The 13,265-nt window shown below is 40.6% G+C and overlaps 1 protein-coding gene across 1 annotated transcript in view; it reads left to right on the top strand.

Moving 5' to 3' along the window:
- LOC110057703 (lipopolysaccharide-responsive and beige-like anchor protein) overlaps positions 1-13,265 on the top strand; it is a 49,093-nt gene that overhangs the window by 8,869 nt on the left and 26,959 nt on the right. The window contains exons 11-27 of the mRNA XM_020764290.2: positions 1,475-1,615; positions 2,348-2,410; positions 2,537-2,622; positions 2,939-3,047; positions 3,651-3,706; positions 4,166-4,262; positions 5,207-5,357; positions 6,315-6,394; positions 6,730-6,792; positions 7,350-7,447; positions 7,540-7,632; positions 8,224-8,326; positions 9,041-9,122; positions 9,587-9,773; positions 10,206-10,276; positions 10,748-10,869; positions 11,602-12,932. Of these exons, the coding sequence (XP_020619949.2) occupies positions 1,475-1,615; positions 2,348-2,410; positions 2,537-2,622; positions 2,939-3,047; positions 3,651-3,706; positions 4,166-4,262; positions 5,207-5,357; positions 6,315-6,394; positions 6,730-6,792; positions 7,350-7,447; positions 7,540-7,632; positions 8,224-8,326; positions 9,041-9,122; positions 9,587-9,773; positions 10,206-10,276; positions 10,748-10,869; positions 11,602-12,932 (2,933 nt within the window). The remainder of the gene's footprint in view (positions 1-1,474; positions 1,616-2,347; positions 2,411-2,536; positions 2,623-2,938; positions 3,048-3,650; positions 3,707-4,165; positions 4,263-5,206; positions 5,358-6,314; positions 6,395-6,729; positions 6,793-7,349; positions 7,448-7,539; positions 7,633-8,223; positions 8,327-9,040; positions 9,123-9,586; positions 9,774-10,205; positions 10,277-10,747; positions 10,870-11,601; positions 12,933-13,265) is intronic.

Below are 13,265 nucleotides of genomic sequence, written 5' to 3'. Positions count from 1 at the left end.
TACATGTAGCTACTGACTTTGGGAGAACGCAAAGTCATTACACAAACCCTTTCCCTTTTTTCTTTTCAAATTACGTGAGAGGGGACAGGTCCCTGGTACTTGTCCCTGTGACTTGCCCCAAGAGCATTTCACACAAAGGGAATTGAGGGGCAAGTCAATTGGACCAGTTTGAATTTGTGGGGCAAGTCGAAGGGACCAAATGTTGGTCCTTGTGCCTGGATTTTTGACAAAATGGCTAGTTTACCTGAATGGACTTGTCCCTTCGTGTGCTGATGTTGATTTTTCTGCTAAAACTTTCAATCTGATATTTCCCTATGAGTTGCTCATGTTGGAAATGAAAAAAATCAGATGGGGATGGGATCACTAATTTTGTTAAAGAAATAAGGTGTTCAAAAGACTACCCTAATTCTGATAAATAAGTCTTCATTACTCGAAATGGTTCCTGTGTTTTTTACTGTAGAAAACGTGGCAAATAAGTCACTGGAATGCAGCGTTTTTGTTTTTCTTAGGTTGAGTTTTCATCATGAAGATAGATCAAACACTCAAGACAGCATTTGCTCACACTTCCAAACACCTTGAAGTTTGTCAAAAATACTCCACTGCATGTCATACTTTCAATTCTCTTCTCAATGTTCGGGATTGTGTTCAGTCATAGTCTTTCAAATTTGATATACTGTCGCTTGCATCTAAGTGTGAACACGTGACACCGAAACATGCTCTAATTGGGTGTCAAACGTGGCACGATTGGTCATCAAACATTTGAAGTTTAGCAGACCATGGCGCGAACTTTCGTGATAAAAGTTCAGTACCCCAGAAAAGTTGGGTGGGGGTGTGCGGCCCACTTCCCAAAACCCTTACCCTATTTATGACCAAAATCTGCGATTTTTCCTACCCTATTTATGGCCTGGCCAAAAATTTGATACCCTATTTATGACCGTTGCAGCTGGTGCAGTTGCCTTAAACTGAAGTTATGAAGGACTTTTGTTGACATTCTTATTGGTAACGATGAAAAAGTAGCCTCTTCTAAGAAATATACTCAATTAAAGACTAGAGTGCTAAAACCATACCCTATTTATAACCAAAATGGCCAAAATCGATACCCTATTTATGACTAAAACGGCTGAAAAACCCTACCCTTTGGGGCCGCATGTACCTATATAGCCCATATAAGGGACTACCCCCCCCCCCCGGTTCAGTACACGAAATGACAGAAAGATTGGACATGGGAGACTTCTTCAGCAGCCATTTCTATGGCTTCATAAGTCTGTACTCAGAGGCACTCCTGGTTTGAAGTTTCGCTCGCATTTGTTGGTGGTGAACATTTTGAGCCTGAAAGTTCACGTTACAGTGTGCTTAACTTCAAATGTTCACGCTTAGATGCAAGCGATTGTATTACCTCACAGAGAGTGCGCATTATCAAATAATTTATGTCTAAATTGAATAACATCTGATCAACCTGAGTCCTGTCTGTCAGGTTTTGTATGAAGGTCACTTGTCGGCTGTCATCATGTTCATGTACAGTCCTAAAGCCTGTGACCAGCAGTTATGCCTTGAAGCCTCGCCCACTGAGAATCCATCATTCTTTTGCCATTCACCACATGCTCTTATGTTAGAGGTGAGTTTGGAAATATGCTGGTCAATAACACCTGCCTGCTGTTAGTGAAAATCGGCATCTACTACATAACAGATTAGCGTGAATATACAGTTAGTCCTACCACCCACCCTAATCCATCACAAAAACAGAGCTTTTCGAAAATGCTCTTCAAACTGGAGGAATTTGAAAATACTAGCTTTGCGTTTTAGTGTGAATGGAAAACAAAACAGAGCTTTTTGAAAATGATGACAGTGTGATAATCAGGTGATTTCCTAGGCTTGATTTCTGCCGCTCTCTCGTGTCTGGTCTACGTCCCTCCTGGAGAAGGAGAGTGCAGGCTCCTTTCCCAAACAGCAGCTGGTAATCAAGGCTAGTGATTTCCCAGCCCGAGTTTTCATCAAACATGAAACCAAAACAACTGATGATTGTTGCGTTTTCAGATTTCTCCAGTGTAGTGTGGACGGGGCCTAAAAACTCCATATACTTATAGGTATTAATAATAGTTTGAACCAGACATAAACAATGTAAGAAAACAGCTTACCTCAGGAGGGCTACAAAAATTAGAATAATGGCACACTTGCATGTGGGACAAGTTTGCTGCACAATTGTATTCTGTTTTAAGCTGTCCTCAAATTCATTGGATTGACTTGTTCAATGTAATGTAATTTGGAATTTGTATTAGAGATTAAAGATCAAAGATAATGACATCTAACAGATGAGTAGTTATTAATCACACTTGTTGTTATTTTTCAGGGAGTGCAGTCTGTTGTCACACATTCTCTTCAGAGTATTCTGCACTCATTGGGAGGAATTCAAGTGAGTCCTTGTTTTATGTGAAGTGAAGTGGAATTCAGTGCATTTTGCAGTTTTCATTAGTGAAATTATTCTGATAATTATTATTATAACGTGACGCTGTGTAATGTGTCGCTTCACTTTCATTAGATGCTGCTGCCACTGTTTGGTCAGGTAGATTTCCCACAAGAAGGAACTGAAGAGACTAGTGAAGTTCCTGAAGTAGCAAATTTATGGTGAGGAAATTACCTCGTTGAACACTTACATGTAGTGTGTTATCTCTGTGCCAGAGTGAGATCCTGTCAGAAAAGTTTTGGGATGATAGTGTCTCGCTTAGGGGTGTAAATCTCAATGGTCACATTTCATTGCCATCTGTTATGTACACGTACATCTAGCACTTACCATATTCTGTTTTTTTTTTTTGTTTTGTTTTTCTGGAATGTGAGAAAGAGAAGGAGCTTAGGCTTAAGGGTTTTAAATGGAAACTTGCGACTCTTTTCAATTAATGAATGACAGGAAGAAATAGAATTGATTGCTGTGTTATTTTTGCAGTACTGTTCTTTTGTCACTTCTGTCCGATCTGCTGAGGAGTTCCTGTACAAGTCAGCAACAGATGATTCAATGCCAAGGCTTTCTTGTCATCAGTCATGTTTTAGAAATGGTACAACAGGACAGTTACAAACTGATATCTTTTTTTTTTTTGTTTTATTCCACTATTTGATTGTCTTTTAGCCCGAGTTTTCTTTGACTTAAAGTCAATGAGGCGTAGTTGAGTAGCGTGATAATTTCAGCAGGCACTATGGAGCAGTTTTCAATACAGTGTCATAAAACCAAAACCAATGTAATCACTCTAGCCAATCACAAAGGACACAGACAATACAGTGAACCAATCAAAACTCAAAGTAACTACATGTAGTGGACACAAAGCCAAAGCGCGGGAAAACTTGTCTGAGCGAGTCACGATTGGTTTTGGTTTTACTTCGGATTGGATGACAAAGAAACGCGCGTTTTTTGTTAAGCTTATCACTTACCGTAGTAATCCAAAATCAAAGCAAACACTAATAATGCTTTCGAAATCCAACTGTAAACCTCTCTGAAGGACAGCCGACTAAAACCTACATTTTAGGTAGCGTTAAGCCAAAAATCAAGAACCGATTTCCCTGTTTGTGGGAAATGTGAGCGCCATTCTATTCTGTCAGCAAGTAGACAAGTCTGAATTGTAATTCTTGTGTTTTGTACAATTCACATTCTTTTTTTCTTCCAGGCTGTCTCCACTCATCTGACAGAGGATGCGTTGAATATTTTACTTTTCCTAGCAAGGTTTGCATAACATTTATATCGAGTAATGTAACAGTAGCCCTTAATTCAATCTGCATTTGATTAAGCAGTTCATAATCCTGCATTCCGGTTGTAAGCTTTGGGCGCAACTTTCTCAAACTCAGTAATAATTCATTAGTAAAATAAGGAAAATCACAACCGTGAAGGAGGTTTGGATACCCGGTCTTAATTGGCATAGATTTTGACGATTTTACTTCTCCGTTTACTCCTTAGTTTTTGTTTCGATTGAGAAGATATATCAAACACGAGAGACAGTGTTTCATCGGCTATCCAAACACCTCGAATTGCTTCAAAAATACTCCTCTGCGCGTCGTATTCTCCACTCTCGTCTCGGTGTTTGGATATCCCGATGAAACACTGTCTCTCGTGTTTGATATATTAGGCCAACCACATTGTAGATGCATGTATTCTGAAGAAATGTTTTCTTTTTTCTTCCCACAGACATCTTTTAAAATCGACTGGATCTGGAGCCCTGCTAGGAAGTCTTCTAGACCACATTCTGTTTAATCCAAACTTGTGGGTTAAAGCCTCGCCAAAGGTAATGGATATATCTGTTCACTATTAATTAATTAGCTTGCATGAAAGAAGGGTCATTTGAGAAGGTTTCTTGTGGAGATCGAGCTTTGTTGCTTCCAATCTTCGTCTTGATTCCTGCTATTCCCAGATTTTCTTACATTGTGTTGTCTTCTGAGAAACGTTCTGCACACAATAGTTGGCCAGGAGTAAAAAGACATTTTGTTTTTTTCACGCTGCGTTCATCTCCCCTGAGTGAGGGACGCATCCTGCAAAAATCTTTAATGATGAATGATGTCACTAGAGAGATTCATGAAGTAAGGGTTAAAAAAAAATTATTTACTCACACACGAAGCACCGAAGAGCTCTGATGAACCCAGTCATTATGAAGTGTTCGTACATCAATCAAGACCGAATTAACATGTGGAGTGTTGCTTTTGGTGGAGGGAAGAAAACTGGCAAAAACCCGGAGAAAAACACTCAGAGCAAGGACGAGAACCAACAACAAGCTCAGTCAAACTCAATCAAGTGTCTTGGACTGATTGTTATTTTGTGCAAGACTGCACGAAAACTGAGCAACGTTCAATCAGAGAGACTGCACTGATTTCTTTCGTCAGCCTTGTCGCATTAAGAGAAACGGCTGTTTACTTTGGTTAGTCAGTAGTTATACCCCGGAAGGGACTCCCGCGTGAAAAGGTCGGGGATGCTCATTGTAACTTTTGAATTAAATGCTTAAAGTAGATCGATCTGGGTGTGGCTCGAGCATTATTTTATCCCTTAAAGATACCAAGTTAAAATGGACATGACAACGTTAATTTATTATTTCCTCGCATAAAATCCTAAAAGATATCTTGACGGCTAAAAATAATGACCTTTCTTCCTGAGCACTCTAACTTTCACGTTGGACCTTCCCTGGGAGTAATACACGTGCATTGCGTTGATGTCAGCTCCTTTTTTTTTTTTTTGCAGGTTCAACTTCAGTTATTCAGTGTGTTCGCCACAGACCTGGCCACTGGCACAGGCTGCGCTGCTCACCTGCGCCATGATGTTGGGGTCAGCAGACTTATGCACATGCTCAAAACATTTTACTGGCTTCACGATGCCACTGAATTGCAGCAAGGTGAGGGTTCTGAATGCAACAACTGCTGTACTTGTAACAGCTAATCCCTAGGAACTACAGGTCATGCTGTGATTGCTACCGTTGATGAAGTGATAACGAAAAGCCAAAAGGCCATTTACGAGGCATTGTTCTTTGTACGATATGGTATTCAAGTTTGGCCCAGGGCAAACCTGATTTGATTGTGTCCAACTGTGATGATTATTGAGCTCAGCAATTTATTTGGCCCTTTCATTTTAAGCGCACCTCGCCCATGTGTCTAGAGATGTCTTGAAATCGCTAGCACTGCAGGTCGTTATTGTTGTGTAGAGTAAGTTAAGTGTCCTTAGGTAAAGTCTATTGTCAAGCCCAGTGGCCCATCAGGCCTGAGCTTATCCCGGTTTCTGTATTATGAAGCGACTAGGAGTATTTCTACTCCCCCGTGGATGGAATGCTAGTCCATCGAAGGGTTACCCCCAGCATGAAATTCGCCGGTTCCCAGTTATACACCTGGGTGGAGAGAGGCACTGTGAGAGTAAAGTGTCTTGCCCAAGAACACAAGAGAATGTCCCCAGTCAGGGCTCGAACTAGGATCGTTTGATCGGGAGTCGAGCGCACTGATCATTAGGCCATTGCGCCTCCTACTAAGTGTTCTTAAGGTCAATACAAATAACAGTCGGAAGAGTATGGAATCAGAACACTGGTGATTAGTTGGAGCATTATGAGCTCCTTCTGTCTCTGATGCAGACTCTGATTGTGTTTCTAGGTGTAAAGCAATCCTTATGCTTTTCGCTGCCATTATCGTATTTGAAGTATGTGGTGTACAGAGCTTTCAGTAGACCTTTTCACGGCTAACTTTTCTCATTTGCATTACGATATAATCCAGCATATATGCGAGCAATTTGGGCATTTGTGCTGTTTCTGAACCGTGAAAAGGTCTATTTTATAACGATACTTATATTCTGACGTCCTTGTTTGCAGACAGGCGAATGTCAACTAAGGAAGAAATCCTCTCTCTAAGGGCATTTTTACTTCTTTTGGTAAAACAACTAGTTTTAAAGGTAAGTTGCGCACAGAATCAGTTGTTACAATCAGTTTGGTTCAGAGCCTTCAGTTGTCTTTTGTAACGCACTCAATACGATGATGCCAACGATCGTTCGCCTGCTCGGTCAGTGGCTCAACCATTCCCCACCCCCACCCCCACGCCCTACAAGACAAGGGAGCGACCTAGAGGTTCCAAAAGAGAAGCGTCTTGAAAAGCAAAAACATTGAACCCTGCACTATACATGTACATTTTGCTCTAATTCAACACAGCATCTTGTTTTTTGTCACAACTTAACCATGTGTCTTGAAACTCTACGTTCATTGCTTTTATCTATGTTTTTGCTGATCATAGGAAAAAGGCATTACAGAGGACGAATTCAAAAGTATTCTGTCCTATCTTATGATAACAAATGAGGTGAGATTATTTCGATAAATAATGGCAATATTAAACCCATCGAACTGAAGCGAAGTTTAATGAGATGCCGCCAGTTTCCTTTACACATGACAATGATTCTTGTTAATAACAATAACGACCATCGTTGATAGCGACCCTCACATTATCATAAGAGCAAATGTAAAATGCAAATTGGCTACATTACATTTGATTCGTCTGATTATGGTCAATGAAAAAATATTTCGGACAAAAAGATGAGGAAAGGTCAGAGAATTTGTATGGTCTCTGCATAGACGGTATCAGTGTTAAAGCAGCTACGTCACGGTTTCCGCATCTTGAAAAGTCAAGCCTAAATTTTTCAAGTTCGTCGTTTGTAATCCGTATCAATCTTCTCCATCCTTAACCATCATTGTTTCTTTATGGTTTATTATTATTTCCTTAGTGTTTTGCTATCTTAGAAAACTATTATTTTCAAGTTGCCTGCAATTTAAAGGTAATTTAGTACCTGGCCAAAATAACTAACAATACCGTGACCCAGCTCCTTTAGCATCTCTTATAATTGTTTCCCCCGGCAACAGGAGGAGAATCTACTGGATGTGCTTCAACTGGTGCTGTCAATCATGACAGAGCAGCCGGACACTTGTATTCCTATCTTTGACAAAGTTGATGGTCTGAGGTAAGCCATACGACTGATACTACCTGTCAATCATTTTGATAGAGGCTTGTCGTCATGGTGATGTGGATGGCTAACTGGTTTCTTCTTTGCAGGGTTTTGTTTCGCTTCCTGGACATGAAAGCTGAAGCGGTTCGTGTGTATTCTTTAAAGATCATTGGATGTTTTCTTCAGTATTGCCCTGCTAAGTAAGTCTATAGTGAGACTGATCAAGATTTAAGACGAAAGCCGATAGGAAATTGAGAAATTTCAGTTTTTAATGGACGAAAACCTTGTACCAAAGTAACTTTAAGTATACTGTAGCCCTTTTTGTATTTTTTAAAGGCTAAAGATATAAACAGTTTCCTGCGATAGCATCAAAGACAATTTCCCATGGGAGCTCGAGAAAATAAATGTCAAAGTTCAGAGAAATTGTGCTAAAACAGGTAAAATATCATCATCAGTTTGATTTCGCCACGGTACTCTCAAGTGTTTCATATGAACTTCAAAATTTGTTTTCGGCATTTGATGTTGTTAGAAATGATTTCTTTTGAGAAGATATTTAAAACAGTCGCACAAAATTTTGCAATACAATGTAAATAATCTCGGTACAAAGTTTTTGTTTGCTTGTTACTCGAACTTCTGGTGGATTCCTTCCTAATGTCTCCTTATAAAATCGATACGATTTAAAGCACATAGGTGATGAGATTTCCGCCAATTCTTCAATCTCTTGCCTGACTTTACGTCTTAAAATGTTTTCGTTGTTTTTGTTTTCAATGACCTGACTCGATTTCTTTCAGGAGAAAACAAGACTTACTGGAGCATTACAGTCTGTTCTCGTTGGTTGGTGACAAGCTCATGAAGCACTCTCTGACGCTCACCACATACAATGTTTTGTTTGAGGTTTGTTCTTCACTTTCATTCTCAAATTCTGTGGAGACTCGAGCTGTTTGCGCTCCATTCAAATAGTACAATACTAATGCTTTAGCTTTCAAAACTTACTTTAAGCACCTGAACACGTGTGCTCGTTCATAACAAAACGCGGTTTCTATCACGTTATTATCCGAATTTTTGTTTGCTACTTTCTGAGCGGCACTGTAGTTGTCAGGTAAGAAGTAGAGAAAACCCCGAGTCACGCAACATTGTTGTAGGTTGTAACAAGCGTTGCGTGAAGTCATCAGCGTGATGCCCCTTATGTCTAGTTGCAGTTTTGTTTCCCGAAACATTTTAGAGTGTCCTAAGTGTTGTATAAATTACTTTAGTATAAATCCACCAGGGGTTCTATCACGAATGCCGTTCTCTTATTGGCTACACTACTCACTATCTGTTCTGCTGTAGGGAGCGAGTAACCTAGCAGTGTGCAGTTGTTAACAACTTTGCGTCGTCTAAGTGTTTGTAAAGAGGATTTGGATAATTTGCTTGAACGACTAGTAGATTTATACTAAAACAATTAGATTATTCGCTCTCGATTTCTATGCGTGATAGTTGACTCGGGCTGCGCCCTCGTCAGCTATCGCGCGATAGAAATTTCGAGCTCGTTCTCTAATTATATTACTAACCAAAGTGGAACAAATGGAGTCACTTGCTTAACCTTCGCCATGTATTGTTTATATTCAGATCTTGGTTAGTCGAGTCTCCAAACAGGTAGTCAGCGGACACCACCCACAGCCGGACAACAGCTTTCTCTTACACAATACAAGTGAGTTGCCACGAACAGTAGTAAAGAGGCTTCAAAAAGAAAAAAAAAATGTTCAAATGTTGTTGTTTATAGTAGACAATGCGCTTAGCTACACCTAGCTAGTTCTCTAGCCTGCCACTTTAACTGAAAGAAACAAATATTTCAACTAAACATAATAGGCTTAAAAGTCCCAACCGGCGGGAGGCAGACCAGTTGGCTATCTACAAGCATGACCAAGGAGTTGAACCTGGGTCTACCGAGAAACAACTCCAGCTTGGTGGTCAGAGCGGTACATGAACCTGCAACCTCCGGTTTTCAAGTCTGGCGCCCTAACCACTCGGCCATACTGCCTCTAAAGCTTAAAATGCGTTAACATCGCTCACATGGCTACTGAGCTGCAGTAAAATGATAGTAAAGAAACTTATAAGGTGTTATCTCACATGGCTTGCCTAGTCACATCGTTTATCTGATTTGTTTTTCTTCAGCCATGGCGCCGGTCATTGCTAAAATGCTTCAAAAGAATGAAGGGAAACATTGCAACGCAGGAGTGAAGCTAACGCGACAGGGAAGCTTCAGAGAAGAACGAACCCCAGACGAAGAGAAGATTGATCTCAAGCGAAAATTTCTTTCTGATCTTGTACTGCTTCTTAATCATAACAAAATAAACAGAAGGTAAGATAGAGCGCAATAAACACCTTACCCTACTCCTCTATGTCACACAGTGCTCTAACGGATGCGGGCGCGTGGAAAATTCCCGCCAAAACTCACTGCTGTTTTTAAATACAAGTATTGGTCTCAAATTTAAAAGTAAAAAAATACTCATAACGATGGAGACAATTACTGTAAAATTGAGTTTTGGAAGTGAAATTTTTTCAGAGTTTCTAATTGTTACTTATCGGTCGCCCAGTTTTTATTTGTTGCTGCCAGATTTCGTATTCTGTGTCAAGACAAAACGTTATACTCTCACAGTGCCTCTCTCCACCTACACGTAGGCGTATAAATGGGTATAAGTGAACTGTTGGAATAAGCTGATGTAATACGAGGGATTTGTTTCTGAAATGATTATTTCGTATTGATTGAAACATTTTATGTTGTGTCGCACAGTCTTATCCTGCAGTTGTCCTGTTGGCAAGACTGGCTTTTCTCACTGGCTCACGTGGAACCATCAAACGCAGGTATGAACAGTCCATGCCATAGAACGTAACTCGTGGTCATATGGTCATTGTTTTGTTTTGGATGAATGGGGTTCTAGTTCCAAGTTATGTAACTGTTAAATCAAACGCTATTGGTGAGTGTTAGCTCTGGCCAGAATGAGGAAATGAAAGAAAACGTGACCTTGTTGGAGTTTGCTCCGGTGACTCCTGAGACAGATTTTCTGTGTTTCTATCTATCGCGTTACAACGCAGAACGACAGAAAACCGAAAGTCGTGGATACAATTAAAGTTATTTTTTATAAAAAAGTACACTTTAGTCTCGTTTCCTCTCTGAATGTAGAGTGGCTTTCTTCAATGGGAAGCTGGTTTCGCTGGCGCGAAAATCTTGAAAAACAATGAATATCACTTACATGGAAAGTGCCTGAACGATTTTAACAGCATACAAAAAAATCCTGTATCTGACTGTACGGTTACTTTCTTTGATCATTTTAGAGGAAACCCGCACCACAGATACTGTGTTTTGCCTGTTTCGCATGCTGCTGCACCACGCCTTCCAGGAAGAACGAGAAGGCTGGAGGATCTGGGTCGACACTTTGGCGATTCTGCACGGCAAGGTAAGGTACAAAGTTCAGTTGGCTCGCTACACTTCTTTCGATGGAGGTTCTTTTCTTTTTTTGTTTTTTGTTTTTTTGAAAAAATGTCGTATAGTAAAAGTGAGTAGTCTCGTGTTTGGGGTAGACAAGGGAATATTTTCTTATTTTTCCGCTATTTCTTATGTAACACATCAAACACGAGAGACAGTGTTTCATCGGGATATCCAAACACCGAGAAGAGAGTTGAAAATACGACGCAGAGCGGAGTATCTTCGACGAAATTCAAGGTGTTTGGATGGTCGATGAAACACTGTTTCGAGTGTTTGACATATCGTCTCGATCGAAGCAAAAACTAAGGAGTAAACGGAAAAGTAAAATCGTCAAAATCTATGCTTATTAAGACCACGGTTGTGATTTTCTTTGTTTTAACTTGATGAATTGTTAATGAGTTTAAGAATGGCATTTGTCCAACTCCAGTGCTGTGCGGCTGAGCAATCCCTTGTAATAGACACCTTACGAGTACAGTTTTCGAATTTCAAAGCAGTGGCGTTGCCAGAGCCCTCGCTCTTCATGTTGGTTTTAGGTAGAGAGGGTAGCTCATGGGATGAGATGGGTATGTGATGTGATAATGTGAAGACTGCAAACCTAGAATTCAAAAGTCATACTGGCACTCGACCTGGTACTCGTACTCAAATCTAAAGTCCCCTATTATTTTTGTGTGTGGAACAATCATTGACAAAGTTTCATGTTTAGGTGAGTGCATATGAAAAAGAAAAAGAGAAGAGCCATCCTAAACAAGTTGAACTAAGTTCTGAAGATGAAAAAACTAACCAAGAACAAGCTAAGTCCGGAGTTCAAACTCAGCCTAATTCTGACAAGAAATCTCCTGCAGCAAAGTCAGCAAGTAGTGATATAGACAGAAGGAAATTTTTCCAGTCGTTACTGCAAAATAAAAATGGGCCTAAAGTAGAAGCAACTGTTCCTAACACCATCCCTGAGGAAAGTGAAAGTGAGGCTAACTCCCCTAACTCCCCCACCCGTGGGGAAATACCAGCCAGCAGCGAGGACTCCACTACTGCTGTGGAAACTAGTGTTAGGGTAGACGTCATTCATCGCGAATGTAATGGGAATGAAGATGAAGAGCTGGAGCATGCCGAAGAAAGGTCCTCCAAGGTGGAAGACTCTCTCAGCGCTACTGGTGTTAGCTCCGACGTCAGAGGGGCTGAGGTAGCTGTGCAATCGATGGACCAAAAGGCTGATTTACCCGACAAAGAGCCTAATTCTGACTCCAGTGAACATCAAATCGAAACATCGAATATTTTTGAAAATGACGTTAAGGTTGAAACGGAGACAGATGAAAAGATAAATTCAGCAACTCTGTCTTCCACTGAAACTAAGTTAGCAGAGACTGATCAATCAGAGAACAGTGACAACTTGGTTGATGGACAACCAGCCGAAATGCCACCTGAAAATGGAAATAAAGAAAACGTGGAAAATTTGTCCTCTAGTGAAAAGATAAATGGCGAAACCCCTGAAAACAAACAAACAACAAACGATTCAACACTACCCGAGCAAGCAACTGAAAATCAGGCCAGTTTTAAAGCAGGTGAAGACTTACTTAATGAGAAAGACAAACCCAAAGATGTTGACAATAGTCTTACAATTGCTTTGAAAAGTTCTTATATAGGAGCGCCGTGTGAAGCAAACGAGGATGCGCAATCTTCGATTTGTAGTCGGGAAGAGAGCGTCGATCCTTCGGAAAGTGTTGCTAAAAACGAAGATAAAAGCTCGGCACAATCCGAAGAAAACCGCCTTGAAAATCAACCAAACGGAGAATCATTTCGTACTAGCGCAGATGACAAACCCATTCAGCCTGGCTCGCCGAGCAACGCCTCGCAGTCTGGGGCTGAGTGGAGCCCAGCCTCTCCCTCTTCTGCCGCAACCGCAGGCACAAGTGACGGCGACTCAAAATCAACTTACAGAGCGTACGTGAATATTCCGGAGTACTTGTGGTCGCCGATTCATCAAAGATTGTTGGGAGATCTGCTGTTTGCTATCGAGTCTGACGTGCAGGTTTGGAGGAGGTGAGTTGACTAAAACGTGCAATTTTGTGTTTCTTCCAGGTTATTTTGTACTAAATAGTTTGTAAAATGGGTACATACTGTGTTTGTATACGAGTGAATATAGGAAAGATCATATATATGAACTGCGGAGAACTGCTGTTACTGCAGTTATCAGCGTGTAGCATGCAAAGAGGTGGCAGGGTCAATTCTCCTCTGTATTAACCCCTTCGTCTCGTTTATATGCTGTTGTAGAAAATAGAATATTTGACGATGTTAGCAAAGATGTTGTTAAGTGCCATGATGAGATCATGACGACACGCTAGCGAGATCACAGTTTCAGCATCGTTTTCTTTA

Source organism: Orbicella faveolata, unplaced genomic scaffold (assembly GCF_042242905.1).
Source record: "Orbicella faveolata isolate gen_17 unplaced genomic scaffold, um_ofav_v1 contig_35, whole genome shotgun sequence".
NCBI classification, from domain to species: Eukaryota; Metazoa; Cnidaria; class Anthozoa; order Scleractinia; family Merulinidae; genus Orbicella; species Orbicella faveolata.
This window is presented reverse-complemented; position numbering and strand designations above follow the sequence as displayed.